Here is a 20,444-nt window from a genome sequence, read left to right as displayed (position 1 = left end):
TGTGTTTAAACTAGGCTTAATCTGACTCAGTCAATGGAGGTATGAGGATGTTTTCTGTGGGATACTGTATTACATTTTTTTACAATCACTAATTTCGGAACCTTGATGTCGTTTTTCAAAACTCTAGACACAAAACTCACAACCAGTGATCAAAATGCCAATTTTTCAAAACTATAACACTATTTCCAATTGCTTGGATACCCAACAGTTACTTATCATTTTGAGCAGTTGTATCAATTGATAGTTAGATCATTGTAATGAAATGAATAGACAGTCATTTCAGATGTAGTGTGTGAATTTCATTTTGAAATGGTAATACTTTGATGTTAAGTTGTGTCATTTTGAACAGGTGATTTTAGTTCAATGAACAAATGATCTTAGCTTTATGTGTACGCATAGTTTTATGGTAACTGACAAACAATATTCCATGTTTAGATCATGAAAGTTTCAGGATAACGAGATCCATTGACACCAATTACCGTGGAACTTGAACCAATTGGACTACATTATCTATGGATGTAATATTTCATCATCATTCTTTATTCGACACTGTTTCTATGGTCCCATGTACCACTTTTCCAGACCATGTTTTCAGATTTGACATTACTGTACACTCACCGGCCACCTTATTAGGTACACCTATCTAGTACTGGGTAGGACCACTTTTGCCTCCACAACAGCCAGAATTATTCACGGTGTTGTACGTTAAGAGATGCCCTTCTGCACACCACTGTTTTAAACAGCTGTTATTTGAGCATTGGTGGCCTTTCTGTTAGCTTGAATGAGTCTGGACATTCTCTTCTGACCTCTCATTAACAAGGTGTTTTGCCCACAGAACTGCCGCTCACTGAATGTGTTTTGTTTATCGCACCATTCTCTGTAAACTCTAGAGACTGTAGTGCGTAAAAATCCCAGGAAGGCAGCTGTTTCTGAGATGTGGCATCAACAATCATACCATGGTCAAAGTTGCTTAGATTACGCATCTTGCCCGTTCTAATGTTTGGTCGAACAACATCTAAAGCTCTCTACTCTATATACTCTACATATTGAGTTGCAGGCAGCCACATGATTCGCTGTTCGAATGTAACCTTCCTTGATGAGCTAAATCAGGTCTGTAGAGCTGATGGCATGACCTATGTCATTGTGTGGGATAATGTCAGGTTCCACCATGCTCAAATGGTGCAAGCATGGTTTCAGGCCCATCCGCAATTTACCACCCTGTACTTACCCCCATACTCTCCTTTCCTTAACCTGATTGAGGAATTTTTTCTCCACATGGAGGTGGAAGGTAAGCGCCCTCATGAACAAGCCACCCTTCTCCAGGCCATGGATGACGCATGCAATGACATCACGGCAGACCAGTGTCAGGCTTGGATTCGCCATGACCGAAGATTCTTACCAAGATGTTTGGCTAATGAAAACATCCATTGTGATGTGGATGAGAACCTGTGGCCAAATCCACAAGACAGGGTTGATGGAAATATAGAAATACAGTAAAAAATATTTTGTTTTGCTTTTTACAGTAAGCCAGGTGAGGAACACTGCAGTTGACCTCTAACTGTTTTTTATTTTTTTTGTAGCTAATTATTTTTGCTATGATTCAAAGAAACCTATGTTGTGATTTTATTGTATTTCATCACTAAATTTCATATTTTTTTCAATGATTCCACTGTGTCTGTAGTATTCTCTCTACTAGTCCTTTTACAGTGATGTATTTATGTGTAGTAGCATAATGAAACATGTATCACATATTTTGTACTACAATATGTAATGATTGTACGAACAACTACACAGTGAAACTATTGGTATCTTGTGTGTGGGTGATCTAAATGAATGTTCCTATGGTATTTCATGATAAATTAGTTATTTGAACCCATGATTCTGCAAGTGCAAGGTTTCTTTAAAGATATGAATGCACAATGCAATGTTTTGAAGTGATGACCGTGTGATGACCGTTTTGAGTTTTGTGTCTAGAGTTTTGAAAAATGAACACACCGTTCTGAAATTAGTGCCAAAGTGATTGTTAAAAACTGTAGTACAGAGTATTGCAGCTGCTGTAGCGCAAACTGTCTTCACAGTTTTGGAGGTGTAGGGCTCCATGCCTGTGTCCTGAAACCATTCATGTGTCCTGGAACCATTCTGGATTTTGAGCTGGAGCCCTGGTAATGGGTATCTGGCCTGCATAGGGAATGGGCCTCATGAATAGAGTCTAAACTGCTCCAAGGTGTGTGTGTGTGTGTGTGTGTGTGTGTGTGTGTGTGTGTGTGTGTGTGTGTGTGTGTGTGTGTGTGTGTGTTTGCCGGTGGAATGCTGACTGTTTCCAGGGAGCCCTGTAAATGTGTACAATGCATTTCTGTAGGTTGTGTGTTGAAACGGTGTGTGTATGTGATTCAATTGTGTTGGTTGAGGGTGTAGATGTGTGATGGTTGAGTGTTTTAGTGTGTGTGTACTGTATGTATGTTGAAGCCTTTGACGGTTTGTGTGTGTATGTACAGTTGTGGCCAAAAGTTTTGAGAATGACACAAATATACATTTTCACAAAGTTTGCTGCCTCAGTTTGTATGATGGCAATTTGCATGTACTACAGAATGTTATGAAGAGTGATCAGATGAATTGCCATGCAAATGAACTGAGAAATATTTCCACTGCATTTCAGCCCTGCCACAAAAGGACAAGCTGATATCATGTCAGTGATTCTCTCGTTAACACAGGTGTGTGGTGAGTGTTGACGAGGACAAGGCTGGAGATCACTCTGTCATGCTGATTGAGTTCAAATAATAGACTGGAAGCTTCAAAAGGAGGGTGGTGCTTGAAATCATTGTTCTTCCTCTGTCAAACATGGTTACCTGCGAGGAAACACGTGCCATCATCATTACTTTGCACAAAAAGGGCTTCACAGGCAAGGACATTGCTGCCAGTAAGATTGCACCTAAATCAACCATTTATCGGATCATCAAGAACTTCAAGGAGAGCGGTTCAATTGTTGTGAAGAAGGCTTCAGGGCACCCAAGAAAGTCCAGCAAGCGCCAGGACCGTCTCCTAAAGTTGATTTGGCTGCGGGATCAGGGCACCACCAGTACAGAGCTTGCTCAGGAATGGCAGCAGGCAGGTGTGAGTGAATCTGCACACACAGTGAGTGAAGACTTTTGGAGAAAGTGTCAAGGTGTCAAGAAGGGCAACAAAGAAGCCACTTCTCTCCAGGAAAAACATCAGGGACAGACTGATATTCTGCAAAAAGTACAGGGATTGGACTGCTGAGTACTGGGGTAAAGTCTCTGATGAATCCCCTTTCCGATTGTTTGGGGCATCCTGAAAAAAGCTTGTCCCGAGAAGACAAGGTGAGCGCTACCATTAGCCCTGTGTCATGCCAACAGTAAAGCATCCTGAGACCATTCACAATTTTGCCTAAGAACACAGCCATGAATAAAGAATGGTACCAACCCATCCTCCGAGAGCAACTTCTCCCAACCATTCAGGAACAGTTTGGTGACGAACAATGCCTTTTCCAGCATGATGGAGCACCTTGCCATAACTAAGTGGCTCGGGGAACAAAACATTGACATTTTGGGTCCATGGCCAAGAAACTCCCCAGACTTTAATCCCATTGAGAACTTGTGGTCAATCCTCAAGAGGCGGGTGGACAAACAAAAACCCACAAATTCTGACAAACTCCAAGCATTGATTATGCAAGAATGGGCTGCCATCAGTCAGGATGTGGCCCAGAAGTTAATTGACAGCATGCCAGGGCGAATTGCAGAGGTCTTGAAAAAGAAGGGTCAACACTGCAAATATTGACTCTTTGCATCAACTTCGTGTAATTGTCAATAAAAGCCTTTGACACTTGTGAAATGCTTGTAATTATACTTCAGTATTCTATAGTAACATCTGACAAAAATATCTAGACACTGAAGCAGCAAACTTTGTGAAAATGAATATTTGTGTCATTTTCACGTGTCATTGGCCACGACTGTACTGTGTGTGTGTGTGTGTGTACGCATGTTCTCTATCTGAAGGATGTTATTTCTTTACAAGGTGAGTGTAGGCTTCTTCTAAAGGAACCTGCATTCTTCCCTTTATGTTTCCATATAATTATTCTCCAACCCGACGGCCATGGAACTATATAGATACCTAAATAGTTACCTGAATAAACAGGTAACCTTCTTGTTGTGTCAGGGTGATATCCATCCAACATCACAAAGCCAATCATCATCATCATCATCATCATCCTACTCAAGGTGGCTGCAAGTAGAGGTTCCAGGGCTCTGGCTTAACCTTCAACTTCTTATTTTATACTTTTAATATTACCACTTCTCCTAAACAAAGGCAAGCATGTACACACAATGTGCACCTATTACCCAAACTTTTCCTACCACAGAGCGAGCTCCTTGCACAAGGGGCTCAGACACACCTGCTGTGCTAGCTTGCTGAGCTCACGTAGCCGCTAAGTAGGTCAGTATGTACGAGAATCCACCGGGCAGCAGGACTTGGATCTGACCTGAACTTCTCATCTCAGCCCTGATCTCACTCTCTCACTGCCCACACTCTGGGCTTCTGTAGACTAGTGTTGCAAGAATAATTGTACAGTCATCAAGCAGATGCTTTCATCCAAAGCGACATACAGTTTACAAATTATGTGTATTTACTATTTGCTGGAAAATGTCTGGGAAGAGGCCCAGACATAGACATTGACATTGAGAGATGGGCAGTGGAGAAACGTGAGAAGTAAAAGTCAGAGAACTGGAGACAGAAGCTGAGATCGAAGCAGTACCTGAGAGCAGAGCCAGCCAGGAAGGCCTGATGTTAAAGATGCCTGTGCTGTTCATTAGTGTCCCGGGTCTGTCGGAGGAACAGCAGGCCCTGCAGTCCTTAGCCTCCCAGCTCTATTTATAGACTGGCCCAGAGATGCCCTTAATGACATGGAGGCAGAGACAGGGGGAGTCAGAGAAATACAACACTGTTTACTTTCTGAGTCTGTATGCCGTAAATCCACCAAGAATTTGGAGTCTGTGGGGATGTCACATCACCACAGATGTGAGTGCCCCAGTATGTCTGTGACTGGTCTTTCTTCTTCCAAGTGGGATTGGATTACTCCAGCTCCATCAGCCAATCAGTTTTGTTTCTCATTGGTTCAGATGCTTTTTGTCTTTCAAATGGAGCATTTTACTGCTGTTATTGATTTTTGTTCATTCCTTAGTTTAGTTGAATATGTGTTGCACAATCTTTAGAAACTTTCCAGCAAATCAGCTGGTGTTTGAATAGCGCATTTTGTCCACACCTGTTAAGTAAACAGTGTAGGAGCAAGACTGCACATATCTCATGAACCCATGTTTGAGACCAGAGTTAACGTCCAGAACAGGACAGATAAGGAAAGGGTTCAGGGACACATTTTGAGAAAACAAAGAAAATAATCTATTCCAAAATAAACATTTTTTTATTGAAGAGTACAACGTCTCAAACTCTTTTGAAACCATCTTGGCTTTGGCCACATTGTTTTCAGACAGTCCGTAGAATATGTTTAGAGGATGCAGGAGGCGGGACCGGGGGCCTAAAAAAAAGTCCATATAAAAGTGTCAGGTTGAGTTTATCTTGCGCGAGAAGGGTGGGTGGGGGGGTTGGAGTGGGTCGACGGCCCCGTGCTGTCAGGGCCTTGTGGAATCCCCTAACGGTTCGGGCTTTGGAGTAAATACAGGCCCAGCGGACCCCTTTCCCCGCCCCAGGGCACACAAACCCCAGGCCTTCCCACATTCCACTTTTATTTTCCTGCTTGCAAAACGCCTCTGGCTATCAGAGCTGGTGGGACTTTTTTTATTTACTCATAAAATGTGTATTAGAAGAACTAAATCAGTCATGAAGAGCCCTCTCTCGTCGACTAACCTTCTCTCAGTTTTGGTTGGACTTTCTTCCCTCTACTCCCCTCACTTTCTGCCTGCTTATATCGCTCTTCTTCCTTCTCAAATGTGTGGTGTATCCTATAGATTGGGAAAAGGTCTCTCTTTTGACCTGGGGGATTTCAAAGGATCTGGATTGTATTATCCCCCCCAATTACAGAAAATTACTGTTCCCGCCCCAACAATTGGGTATATGTTTAACCCCTGCACCTGTGGCCTAGACAAAGGAACCCACAAATGTCAAGAAGAAAACACATTTGCCCATCATTTTCAAGTATTATTTGAATGTAGCAGCTGTCCTTAGAAGAACATGAAGTTAACTAAACAATACTCTTTCTCAGACCTTTAGTCTAACTCAACCCCAATAGGACTTGACACTGGGGCACTGGGATAGTGGGATTTACTCTGTTTCGATTCGGTCTCTCACTTGTTTTGGGCACAGCAAACACAAATAAAGCTCTTTTAAATTTGTTGTTTGATTTGGTGTAATCTGCAAGCTGTTATTCTGATCCCGGGCCCCTGTCCCCAGGGTGTCATTGAACATGATGAACAGTTAGCCACAGTGTGTTCCTGTGTGTGAGCATGTTTTCAGTAATGTGTGTGTGTGTGTGTGTGTGTGTGTGTGTGTGTGTGTGTGTGTGTGTGTGTGTGTGTGTGTGTGTGTGTGTGTGTGTGTGTGTGTGTGTGTGTGTGTGTGTGTGTGTGTGTGTGTGTGTGTGTGTGTGTGTGTGTGCGGTGAATATGTGTGTCTCTTTGTGCATGAATCAGGTAGCTTTATCATTATCTTTAACTCTGCATTGTTGGAAAATAACCCGTCAGTAAGCATTTCATTGTTAGTCTAAAACCTGTTGTTTTCAAAGCATTAACCATTTTTTATTTTATTTGAGTGTATGTGTACATGCATGTGTCACTGTGTGAATGCACATGTGTTGCTCCTTGCAGCCTACATGTCAATGTGTGTGGTACACGCCCACTGCTACTACTGTATGTCTGGATGGTGGTGGCTGTGTCATGGCTGCACTATGAGGCAGCAGCCCACACGGCCACAGATGGGCCGGGGATCTGCCGAGGTCTCCAGAGCAAGACCCAGGCTCCATATGTTGGCTGTAAATCCGAGCTGCTCGCCCCTCTTTCCCGCTCTCTCTCTCTTCCGTCGATCTCCCCCTAACATTGTGTATGTGGCAGGAATGCCTCTGGACCCCATTCGGCCTGAGACCGAGATTCACTTCATTCTCTCTCGCAGTCCCGCTGGGAATATTCCCGGGGTTCCGAGCCACTTTGGCACGTTAGGAGCCCTATTTGTCTGCTGTTAATCCAAAACAATATGAACAAGTCGGTATGTGCCGAGGCTCGGGTTGCTTGTAATAAACACGTCAGATGGGGTTTCAACAAGAACAGCTTTCACAGCATTGACCACCTCCAGAATTCAGGGTAGCTGACTCAGTATACATAGTTTATAGCTAATAATTGTGCATCAGAATATTTTAATGGATTTGATTTGCTTAGCTTATTTTTCAATAAATACATTTTGGGAGTGCTTTAGTAACATTATGCGTTAGACTAGTGTTAATGACATATGTATCAAACTATTTCAGGTTAAAATGTTCTTGTAGTCTAGTTGTTATATATTTGAAATAAGAGTCCTCTCATATTCCAAATCAAATATTCAGTTCTATCACCCAACTTATGGTGTGGACATGTGAGGATGATGTGTGAGCACTCACAATGCACTCTGTTGTCTCCCTCTGTGTCCTTCTGTATAACGGATGGCACTGGGTTAGCCTCAGCTTCTTTGCATTGTGATGAAATTTAGTGTGTCTGGGTCATACCATGCCAAGCTGAACTTTTGCATCAGTCACTCAAATATGGCGAGCAGACAGTCCAGCAGTTGGACCTTGGTAGTGAAATGTGGGGGCTTGGGGCTATTTTTTTAAGACCACCCTCTTTCCCTCTATCATTCACTCTCACCCCCTTTCTAGCCAGTTTGCTTGTCACTATGGGAAATCTCCAGGCGAGAGAGGGAGAGTTCATCCCTCTGTAAGGATTTAGAGGACTCCCTTGTCTTTTACTTCATCAGAGACAATTGAGTCATTCAGCTCCCGTTGTGGGCCCGGCGAGGCGAGGAGGGGCAGAGGGTTAGAGAGGGAGCGAGAGGGAGGGAAGGGGGAAGCCCCTGATGTACAGTGTGTACTCTGGGTGGCTCTTAGGGGCGAGAGATGGGGGGATGGGGGTAAAGGGAGGAAGAAGAGGTGGGGGGCGAGAGAGTTATCCTGGAATGCCGAAGCAATTTGTCACATTGGAATGGCTCTTGAGTTACCAAGGTGGCCCTAATAGTGGGATAGTTTTTTATGGTGGGAGGAGGAGCTGGGCGGCCAAGGGGGGTCAGGGGTCACGGCCTACTCAAGCCCAGGCGACGCATCCGTCAGTAGGAGTTGGAGGGAAGGAGGAGGGTAAATGGGGAGGAGGTGGATGTGGGGTCGGAAAGCTTGGCACTCCCCGGGGCTCTGTTCTCCTTGGCATGCTTGTAAAACCTACAGGAGGGATTAGCGTGTGAGAGCATTTCCAATAGCAGGCTGAAGTGGAGCCGCCTGTTAGGGCATGTGCTCTCTTCCTCTCCTCCGCTTCAGCGCCACACTCTGGAGTGTCACCTTTCACCCACCACCTCAAGATAGAGGCTTAAGGGATGTCCCCTCACTGAAGGCCTCCCTGCGGTTGTGTCTGAATATTTGTGTGCATCTGTGTGCTCAACTTGGACAATAATCTGGCAAGTCTAGTATATGATAAGACCTTCCCATGACTGGAATCAGAATTTGTAACCTGCCATCCACCAGCCCCTCTTGCACCAGTATAGGCTGTCTTGAGTTACCTCATAGATAACAGTGGTACCATCACTCTCAACACTCCACCCCCCTTCATGGCAATTGATACCCAATATGGGTGGTCTGTAAAAATCACAAGACCACAACACTGGAGCTTTACAAGTCGTACTTTCCACCCTTCGACGCACAAACAAACACAAACAAAGACAGTTGCAGTGAAAGCCTTGTGGGGGTCATAAATGAGTGGTTGTGGAGCCAGCCAGAGGACGGGAGTCAATAACTCCCTCCAGCACAAGCCACAGCAATGCACCCCGTGGTGAACTCTCCGCTAATTACCACTGATTTAGCCACGGTCTCAGGAAAGGTCGTGACACACACACAAGCACACACACAAATACACACGTGCCACATGCTCGCAAACACAAACTCTTGCTGATGTAGTAACAACCACAGACAGGCAGATGCACACAGCAACAGTGTAGAAGTGTACAGATTTCTTCTAGCACAGGCCCATACTTAGAGGACAGAGACTTGCTCTGATTAGGTAGTTGAATAGGCTACAAGAAAGGAGCTGTTGTCATCGGATATCAGGGCAGCAGGAGGGCCATTGTGATTGTTTTATTTAGAGGATAAGGATAGGAACACAGACGTAGATGGAATGACAACATTCCAATTCTAGCTCTGGATGAGTTCTTTGGCCAGAATCCTAGCTAGCCCAGCGGTTGATGTTCCGATTGCATCAGAGGCCAAGATACAAGGCCAACTTGACTTGTCAGAATTTTCCTTTGGGGGGGACCCAGTGTGCTATGAGGCGGCATACTTTATGGATGCGCCGGCCTTGACGCTAGAGAGAGCAGTGCCTGTGGTCTCAAGGTTAAGAAACAAGTCCGTAACCCTCTTGTGTTTCTACTAGCCAACTCTAATGACTAGGGCTGTGACGATACCAGTATTGTAAAAAAAAAAATCCAAGGCAAAAGTGAAAACACGAAGCAGACCAAACTCTTTGGTCCTTTAAAAACCTGTTGTATGTATGTGCTATAAATAAATAAATAAATGTGACTCTGGATGACACATAGTGATGTTTGTTTCCAACATTAGGGCTGTTTTCCTTAAGAAGTTAAATCTGCTTTGTGTTTTGTTTCCTTGCCATGATACTAATGACCCCATATTTCTTTCACTCTCCTTTTTCTCTTTCCTCTCTTCATTTTGTCTTATTGGCTTGGAGTCTGTTTTCCTATCTGACCTTGTTTGCTCTCGTTTTCTGTTGCTCTCCCTGTGTATATTTAGTTGTTGTTCATGTTACATGTACATCAACTGTACAGGGTTTTATAGTTCTTTGTGACAGTGTATTTTGCCCTGAATATTTGGACTGTCCGCATTCCCATCAGTGTGTGCACTACTATTTGCCCTACCTGCAAATTCAGGGAACTCCTGTCACTGTTGGACATATTGTTTGCTTACCTATTTGAATGTACTCTCTTGCAGTAAGTGGTATGGAAAGGTCTTACACAGTGTGCCCTGCTTTGATATTTAGTAGTTCTATTTTTCACACTGTACAATAAGTGCCTGTTTCACCCTGTTGACCCCCCAGTAACTTAACTAATGTTGGGGGCCCTCTCTGAGCGCAGGCAGCTGAGGTGACCTCAGTTTGTACCCCCTCCGACTAGGTGGCCTTGACATTTGTTAGGGAGACTATGTTACAGCCGATAGCAGGGTCATCCCCTAGGATCACTGGGTCAGAATGGAGTAGGAGCTTTAGCTATAGCAAAGGGCAGGCACAGCAAATAGATGTCTAGAAGGGAAAGCATTCAGCTGTGGGTTGTGGAATGAGCGGGGGGAAATTATGCTTTGCATTATAATGTTATTGCATTATATGAGTATCCTTGAATCCTTTGAAGGTACTTTTTGTCAATATGACCTGTTGACAAGGAAGATATTGGTCACAATACTTAAGATGCTAGGCTTCTTCTTTATGATGGTCTTGCCCCTGTAAAGTTTGTCTTACAGTGGTTTAGACTTTGCTCTCCCTGATGGCTTAGCTCATAATTCAGAGCAACTGTTCTTCCTCCTCCTTCCTTCCTCGTCAGGAAACTAAATATGGTAGACTATGTCGCCAAAGCAATTGGCATGTCATCTGATTTAAAGGGCTCTACCCAATTTATGAGAAAATGCTCTATGTCTCGTGTAAGTCTCTCTCTCTCTCTCTTCATCTCATGCTCTCTCGCTCCCCCTCTTTCTCTCCCGCTCTCGCTCTCTCACCCCCCACTCCCTCTCTCTCTCTCTCTCTCCCCCTCTCTCTCTCTCTCTCTCTCTCTCCCTCTCTCTCTCTCTCTCTCTCTCTCTCTCTCTCTCTCTCTCTCTCTCTCTCTCTCTCTCTCTCTCTCTCTCTCTCTCTAGCTCTCGCAATCTCGCTCTCTGTGTATGTGTCACTCAGGCCTAATAAAGCCAAGTCAATCATTCACTGGGACAGTCACTAGGTGGATTCAGACACATAATAGCGGCCAGTGGATCCACAGTGCACAGTTTTATGAGGCTGACCAATAAAAGTCATTCAAGTCACCTGGAATCTCAGAGTGGTCACATTTATGGCATCAAATCATTCTAAACCCATAATCCACGTACAGTAGCCTTCTCAGGCATATAAACAGTGATTTAGCTTACCTAAGATTTGGAACGGTTCTAATTCTTGAATGGATGCCCTACAACACAACTACTGTATCCCGTTCAAACTACTAGGACATGTAGTTCTCTTTTTTAATGTTTATGTAACACATCTGTAATAAATGGTTTCAATCTACTGTAGTAGTTTTTTCTGACTAATATGACACCGAAAACATAATGTTATGAGGCAAAACCCACCATGTGTGTCACCCGCTTTGGGATCCCCATCTGCTTGCTTTTGAGTTTGTTTTTACTTTCTAAATCATGTGATCACATTTAGAATGTTGATTCCTTTATGTTAATGTTTTGGTTTTTAACATTATGCATTGGTAACATGTATGTCTTTTTTTGTCCATTTTGTTTCTTTCTCACCATACAGTACCTACAGATGAAATGGCCCTTGCTAGATGTTAACCACGGAAGTCTTCAAAGTAGACAAGCACTTAAAGATGCCCGGTCCCCGTCACCAGCACACATTGTTGTAAGTAACCCCCTCTTTATTCCTTTACATTTCCCTACCTCCTTTTGCCCCTAAAACAGAAATACAACCCTTCTCCTGTATCCTGTATTGTATACCTCTGTATACCCTCTTTTTCTAACACAAAATCTGTTGAATGGATGTCAGTGACTAACTGAAATACATAGAGACCAGGGTTGGGATCAATTCAAATTGAAGGCAGTCAAATCAGGAAGTAAACAAAAATTACAATTCAATAATCGGAAAAAAATTTCATTTATTTTCAATGACTTCAATAAACTGAAAAAAATTCTGAATGTTAAATTCGAATCACTTCCTGAGTTGACTGCCTTATTGAGCCTGAATTGAGACCAACCCTATTATAAGCATTATATTGACTGTATTGATTGCGTAAAGCCAATTGTAAGGGAAAGCTCACTCTGTGAAAGGGATAAGCTGGCAGCTGTAGTGGCAGATGGCCATTGCTCTTTGGACGGCCACGCCGCTCCCGACGCAGTGTGTGTGGCAACACAAGGCCCAACCCAGTGCTTGCTGTACAATAGAGTTTGCAGATGGATACTCTTCTGACTTTATGAGCACAGTAAGGAAGAGCTATAGCCATATTGTTAACTAACCCACACGGTTCACTTTCCAAAGAGCATGACCGCCCTGCGTCCGGGCTGGCTACGTGACTGGACAGTGATAGTCTAATAGGGACCATGTCAATATTTTAAAAGCTAGTTCTCTATTATTAACAGATTTGTCCATGTTTGGCCAATGTAAAAGTGGTATATAGTGAAGAATATAAAAAGGTGTGGAATAAAGTTGGTGTTAGTAAGATGACTAAAAGTGAGCCAGTATTGGCATGGTGGGTAGCATTGTTTCTAGAGTTGTAATTAGGATAGTTGAGATATTGCCAACGTTAAAGTTCATACATGGTCTCTATGGCATAATATTGGACATGCACTTAGTTAGGGCTACACTATAGACCCATTGTGCATATGAGTGTCTGATTGATTTAGACTTAACCACAGAGCTGACCCCGTGTTGACCCATGGAGCGAATATGTGTAGTCAACATTTGTTTAGGTCATGAGTTTTACACAAGGATGTGAATAATTAGTGGCTTAAACGATGTTAAGGAACTGTCTCCACATGAGTCACTGTTGGTATTTGATAAGTAGAGCTAGTTTTTATGAGCTACAATAAAAAAATACTATCATCAATGGTTTCCAGTTCAACAGTAAGAAAAAGTTGGAAAACCAGCCCTCTTGGTCTTTTGCCTATTTTCTCTAAGTACAGCTTAAAATAGTCTGTTTTTTAAAGCAGAAACCCTGTCAAAAGTTATGCTTAAGACAAAGAGATGGCGATGACAGTGCTCTAACGAACACAACAAGCAAACTCAGTAGGACAGGCCCTCCTTATCCTCAGAGCGACGCCAGTGTTATTTTTATACCGTAAAGTTCAGGAGGCCCAACTTGCGTGGTTATTTTAAGAAACACCATTTCCTCTGAAATCATTAAGCTGGTAGGAGGCAGTTAAGCTGCAGGTAAATGCTTCAGTTTTTATTCCTCCATGAGTCATATGGCTTTAAATACTTATCACCTCATATCTTCCATTGCTCCTTCGTTCCATTGCTCCTCCGTACCGTGGGCTTTAGTTTGACATCCAAAACACGGTTACAGTTAAAATGCTTTGTAGTCAGAATGCATTAGCATCTTGTTACTCCAGAAAACGCATCTATCTTCATTGTTTATTTATTTATTTGTTTGATAAAAAACGCGGGAGTTTGTAAGAGGTGTTGCTGCACCTGAATGCACTTGCTGTTAGTGTATGTGATCAAATTGAATGTGAGATGAAGCTTGTATTGTCTTCTCCCTCCTGCCCTCCTCCATTTATCTCCAAATGAGGGAAGTTTTATTAGAAAAATGTGTTTTATGGTTGTCATTAGATTTGGATTTGGTTGGTTGGGGTCATGAGAAATTCTTGCAAAAAAATTGTCCACAGAAATTCTTCCAAAATAATAGCCAAAATAATGACCAAAATAGTAACCTGCCCAGCATTTTTATACATGACCCTAAGCATGATGGGATGTTAATTGCTTAATTAACTCAGGAACCATACCTGTGTGGAAGCACCTGCTTTCAATATACAATACTGTATCCCTCATTTACTCAAGTGTTTCCATTATTTTGGCAGTTACCTGTATATGTGATCGTATACAAATGTAAGCAAGGTTTGAAATTAGTATGTTTTAGTCAAATATCATACAGTGAGGGGAAAAGGTATTTGATCCCCTGCTGATTTTGTACATTTGCCCACTGACAAAGAGATGATCCATCTATCATTTTAATGCTAGGTTTATTTGAACAGTGAGAGACAGAATAACAACAAAAAAATATAGAAAAACGCATCTCAAAAATGTTATGAATTGATTTGCATTTTAATGAGGGAAATAAGTATTTGACCCCCTCTCAATCAGAAAGATTTCTGGCTCCCAGGTGTCTTTTATACAGGTAACGAGCTGAGATTAGGAGAACACTCTTAAAGGGAGTGCTCATAATCTCATTTTGTTACCTGTATAAAAGACACCTGTCCACAGAAGCAATCAATCAATCAGATTCCAAACTCTCACCTTGTGGGGTTGCAATGATCATGAGAACGGTGAAGAATCAGCCCAGAACTACACGGGAGGATCTTGTCAATGATCTCAAGGCAGCTGGGACCATAGTCACCAAGAAAACAATTGGTAACACACTACGCCGTGAAGGACTGAAATCCTGCAGCGCCTGCAAGGTCCCCCTGCTCAAGAAAGCACATATACATGCCCGTCTGAAGTTTGCAAATAAACATCTGAATGATTCAGAGGACAACTGGGTGAAAGTGTTGTGGTCAGATGAAACCAAAATGGAGCTCTTTGGCATCAACTCAACTCGCCGTGTTTGGAGGAGGAGGAATGCTGCCTATGACCCCAAGAACACCATCCCCACCGTCAAATATGGAAGTGGAAACATTATGCTTTGGGGGTGTTTTTCTGCTAAGGGGACAGGACAACTTCACCGCATCAAAGGGACGATGGACGGGGCCATGTACCGTCAAATCTTGGGTGAGAACCTCCTTCCCTCAGCCAGGGCATTGAAAATGGGTCGTGGATGGTTATTCCAGCATGACAATGACCCAAAACACACAGCCAAGGCAACAAAGGAGTGGCTCAAGAAGAAGCACATTAAGGTCCTGGAGTGGCCTAGCCAGTCTCCAGACCTTAATCCCATAGAAAATCTGTGGAGGGAGCTGAAGGTTCGAGTTGCCAAACCTCAGCCTCAACCTTAATGACTTGGAGAAGATCTGCAAAGAGGAGTGGAACCAAAACCCTCCTGAGATGTGTGCAAACCTGGTGGCCAGCTACAAGAAACGTCTGACCTCTGGGATTGCAAACAAGGGTTTTGCCACCAAGTACTAAGTCATGTTTTGCAGAGGGGTCAAATACTTATTTCCCTCATTAAAATGCAATTCAATTTATAACATTTTGACATGCGTTTCTCTGGATTTTTTTGTTGTTATTCTGTCTCTCACTGTTCAAATAAACCTACCATTAAAATTGTAGACTGATCATTTCTATGTCAGTGGGCAAACAGTCGTTTCTTTTTGCTTTCAAATGGGGAAAACACCTGGGCACATTGACCGATCTTTGGCTTGAAATGTGCCATCTGCACCGTAGCGATAAAAACCAGCCGATAGACACCAGCGATATGGAGAGAGCGATCCGAAGTTTAAGTGACCCTTCAGCAACTTCAGAAAGTCAGAGAGAGTGAAATACTAAATAAGACAAAAATATCAAGTTTGAGACATACATACAAATGCCAAATTGAGCAATGAGATATGGAGAAGGACGAAGACTGATGGACAGATAGACAAAGAGATGGAAAAAGACATATGGGCAGATACACATAAAATCAAACAAAAACATACTGTCTTGTGTAGAATCTATGGATAGGTCAGTTTCAGGGGCAGAAGTAGGTGGAACTCTTGAGGGTCAGCCATGAAGGGAAAGGAGGAAGTGACCTCACAGGGGCTTGTCGTTACGAGGGCGTGCCCCTCTCCTCCATGCCCGCAAAGGGGGCACGCCTGGCCCTTTGATGTGTCTGACCGCGCCGCGGGGCAGCCTCCAAACCGCTGCCGCTGAACTTTTAGACCATTGGCTGAAAGTTATTATTTATTTATGTCTATTGATGTGTATTTTTTTCAGAAAGAATCCCAGGGAGAGACATTTTTGTCTTGTGCTTCACATAGTCAACAGTCTGAGAGAATTTTGTATAGAATAGCACTCAGTTCGCAGAGTCGTATGCTACAGTATCTTCATTTGACTCATTTTCATACACACATTAACACAGTCAATTCTCAAAACACAATGAGTTGACAGTCATCTATAAAAAAAAAATGGTTATCATTTCTTGTTAAATTGTTGGTGCACCAAATTCAGTAGGCCTACATCGACTGATGTATTATGCCATTTTCCTAGTAGCTTAGAGGTGCTCGAAATAGGATTTGTTTTGAGCCACGTGACAGATTCTTGATTTGTTACGGGATCTGTTTCGTGTGTGTGTGCCCCCACATCACAGCTGGCAACTGCTGCTACTCAAGCAGGACATAGCTGTGTCCCAGTAGCATAACATGGTGGTGTTCTGGTCATGCCATTTCTTTACACATTCAAGTTGAGAAAAGTACTTTACATTTTCAAATAACTGTTCTTCTTCTGGCCCGCAAATAGCTTTTGATGAACAAATCAGTTCAGAATTTTGAAATCCCAATGTGGCCCTCGAGCCATAATTTCTGCCCAACCGTGGGTTAAGTGATGAATAACCTAAATTAGAGGCCACTTTAGAGTTACTATTGTGGTGCAAGTCAAACATTTTTGACAATGTTTCTTAAATTGACATGCTGGGAACTGGGGCAGAAATATGTTTGAGAGCGAGAGAGTGTGCGCATACACACACACACAAACAAATACACATACACACACACTCCACACCACACTAGTCCTTTCCTCAGAGTCTGTTCAGGCTGGACAATGTCTCTATTGTTTTCTGGGCTTTCACTGGCAGCAGGGGACGGCTGGAGTGTTAACCATTTCCCAACCAGGCCTCAGTGTAGTGTATCCGTGTGTGTGTGTCAGGAGCAGTGAAGAATGAAAATTGAGGGAGTATAGTGTCCTGTTGTGTGCCTACTCCAAGTGTATGATAATGAGCATTGAGTAAGTGATGGAATCTGACCATTACATCTATGTGTGGCAAGACCTCCCACCTGAACCAATGAACACTTGGCTTTCACGTTTTAGGCCAATTTGTCTCTCCATAGAAAAGTGCACTAGAACAAGAGCTACGGAATGGAAGTGGGAGTTGGCTTGAAATTAAGTCTCCTTCCCAATTTTTGGAAAAATAATAGATTTGTTCAGGAAATGCCCACAATGACTTCTCAGTCCCCCACTGTGGCTAAACAGCTTGGCCGGTCATCCTTAGAAAAGACATGGCCAGTGGTCTCTTGTCCACTCCATGTACATCTTTGTATGTTGAGAAACGTTAAATAAAGACAAGTCTCCCCCCTATGAATTGCAGTCCACCTGGGCTGTACAGACAATAGCTCTGTGGGTTGGAAGCCCTGGTGGGAGAGCCTGGCCTCACTGTTAATGAGCGCCCCCAGGGTCACAGACTGGAGACACACTGCCCTCACTGTTTACGAGGGGAGACCTCTCTCTCTCCCTCTGTCTCTCTCCTTCTCCCCCTCGCTCTCTCTCTGTTCCTCTACCTTGCTCAGATAATCATCCTTACTTCAGTCTGCAAGCTCTGGGTACACTGAGCAAAGTCAGTGGTAGCATTATCACAGAAGAATGCAATGCTGTCTGTTGTTATGGCAGTAGTGCTCTAGGCCTTACCCTTAGACAGGGGGCTTTGTGCCTCTTCTTGCCACCCAACAGGCCTTGGCCCTGTCCATTGTCTCAAACCAGACGTTGCACTGTCATGCTGACATCATGACCATCTTGGGTGCCAAATGTGAGACCAGCTGAGACGTGTGTCAATCATGGGAACTGTGACAAGAGTGGGTAATAGGGGTTTGCTGTTTCACTCAGTGAAACCCAATCTAGACAAAGTCCTTGTTTCTCTACAACACTGAATGTCCAGTTGTTTACAGACTTCCCAATGACAGTCAGAGTCTGCTGAGCAGCCAACAAAGGAATGACTGAGCAAGCGATAGTGGAATTTATAGGGATTTATAGAGGAAAAATTCCATCCAGATTCTGACCTGTAATAGTGCGTGGCCTATTTTGTTGTACCTTTTCCTTTATTGTTTGATATTTTTTCCTCAGGAATGCACTCTAGGCCTAGTGCACGCCACCATTAGTTGACATCTGATTGCAGGAAGAAATGTGAATAGAGGCTTTTATACGCACATGAATAGTTGAGAGATCATTTGTCCTTTTTACCTTTGGGTGGTATTTAGCCATTATGTAGCCTAACCCCTGTAGACTTAGGCCACCCTGGGTAATGGGCAGACCTAGACTGTGTTTGTGTGCGTGCAAGCAGTCACACCGATAACCACTGTAATCCTGTTGAGAGAAATCTGTCTCCCACAGGGTCAAGCAGTCATAGGGTCAAGCACACAAGACTTATTGACTTTTGTGCCGAGTAGGCTAACCTGTACAGTACAGTAACGTTTCAGTACTGTATATGGTGAAAACACTTTGTCATAACTAACTTATGTGGTTCAGTAGTTTTTTGGGGTCTGTGTGTTTGTGTCTGAATGATTGTGTGTGTGAGTTTTTTTGTAAAATGATACATGAACTCTTTATCTCCTTCCCTGTTTCTTTTCCCTTTTCCTCTTTTTTCCTCCCTCTTTCTTTCCATGCCCTTCCCCTCCTGATTTCAGAGTGATGTAAAACATGATAGCTGCACACCTACCTAATGCACAGGAATACAGGAATACATCTCCCCATGTTCACCCTAGTGCAAGCTGCATTTACTTAAGAGCCAAAGAAGGCGATGTCTTTGAACCAGCAGCGAGAACAGCTGAGAAACTCCAGTGTATAACAGTATAACTGCCATGTAACCAACCCAAAGCCAACCCATGTTCTCATATTCTCTGTGTAATGTGTGTGTATACGGATAGGCATGGCACCCTGGAGAAAGCTGAGGTAGCCATAAGGAAAGGAAATAGAAGGTTAAATAAATGAATAGCCTAGCTAGTGAAAAAATGCATTAGGCCTATTTCTTTTGGGAAGTGAAAACACACTGCTTTACATTCATGTTCCTGGTAGGCTAGGATGATGTGTGTGTGAGCTGATATAATTGTGTGACTCGGGAACGTCCGTCTTTGCCTTTCAGGGGCCCTTCTGCTTGGAATTCCCCGGACAGTCAGATCTGAGCCTTCACCAATTTCAGTTGGTGAGAACTTTGAATTCCAAGTATCTTGTTAGCTGGTTGATTATGCCAAAATAACAACTGACAAATTATGATGATGTTGATAAAAAATTAAATAAAAAGTAATAATAACAACCATAATCCTAATGATAGCCTAATCATGCTATGTTGTTGTGTTTGCTACTGATTCAGTGCTGCTACTGCTGTGTTGTTGACTTGCTTTGTTGCTCTGAAATGGCAGCTGGTGCAGATATGTCTTGGATACTTTTGACAGCCTTAACCTACTGACCTTTTAGCCATGGTTTTCACACTAAATATGTACTCATGTCTTGTGCAACACATACATTCCTAGTTCTCTGACAATCCTGATTTCCCGAGATGCTTTTAAAAGACTGTGAACTGTGGTCTGTAAGTAATTGGCTTGTAACCCACTAGTGTTGTGATACTTGGTGTAGCCCAGCTCAGGTTGCTGACTGTGTTTTGTCTCTGGTGTAGCTAACATCAGATGGTTTAGAATGTTTATTCTTAAGGTAGCATTACGTTCTCCATCGATAGGGATTGTGCCCTTTGGCTTTACAACAGTGCCAAAGTGTCTATTGATTTAAGTCTCTGCTGTTTGAACATGGTATATAATGATGCTTTCAGGTCCATAAAGGTTTCTGTCAAACAGTATAGGTTAAATCCATTTGAATTCAATCACTTTTAACAGCATCCTTTTTTATTTAAACAAAACTTTGCATACATTTTGCCCATGAAAGAAGTGGTCAGAAAGGGACTTTTTGGACCTGAATGCCAAAACATTTAGGCGGTAAAGGTGTTCCAAGTTGACCCATTTCACATATCTCAACTCAGTCGTTTATCTTTTCCAGTGATGAAGACATGGATTTCTCATGGTATAGCCATGAGACATCCATGTCTTCATCATTGGAAAAGATAAATGGTTGAGTTTGATATAATTTAAAAGCTTGCAAACAGGGTTGTCAAATTATTTAACAATGTCTTGGATGTCTTAAAATTAAAAATATAATACTTTTAAAAACGTTTTTAGGTCGATTATCTAAGAACGCATAAACGAGAAAAACGAATAATTTCATACACTACCAGTCAAATGTATGGATACACCTACTCATTCAAGGGTTGTTCTTTATTTGTACTATTTTCTACATTGTAGAATTATAACATATATGCATTCATGTAGTAACCAAAAA

The 20,444-nt window shown here is 42.8% G+C and overlaps 1 protein-coding gene across 35 annotated transcripts in view; it reads left to right on the top strand.

The window, feature by feature from the left end:
- Positions 1-20,444, top strand: part of LOC109869968 (transcription factor 7-like 2) — a 98,944-nt gene that overhangs the window by 24,539 nt on the left and 53,961 nt on the right. For 23 of the 35 annotated variants that reach the window (XM_031804652.1, XM_031804627.1, XM_031804626.1 and 20 more), the window contains exons 4-5: positions 11,748-11,849; positions 19,201-19,260. In XM_031804652.1, the coding sequence (XP_031660512.1) occupies positions 11,748-11,849; positions 19,201-19,260 (162 nt within the window). The remainder of the gene's footprint in view (positions 1-11,747; positions 11,850-19,200; positions 19,261-20,444) is intronic. The other 12 variants (XM_031804637.1, XM_031804638.1, XM_031804634.1 and 9 more) reach the window with 1 other exon arrangement.

This window comes from Oncorhynchus kisutch, linkage group LG25 (genome assembly GCF_002021735.2).
Source record: "Oncorhynchus kisutch isolate 150728-3 linkage group LG25, Okis_V2, whole genome shotgun sequence".
NCBI lineage: Eukaryota > Metazoa > Chordata > Actinopteri > Salmoniformes > Salmonidae > Oncorhynchus > Oncorhynchus kisutch.
The sequence above is the reverse complement of the archived record's forward strand: the minus strand, read 5'-3'. Positions and strand labels throughout refer to the sequence as shown.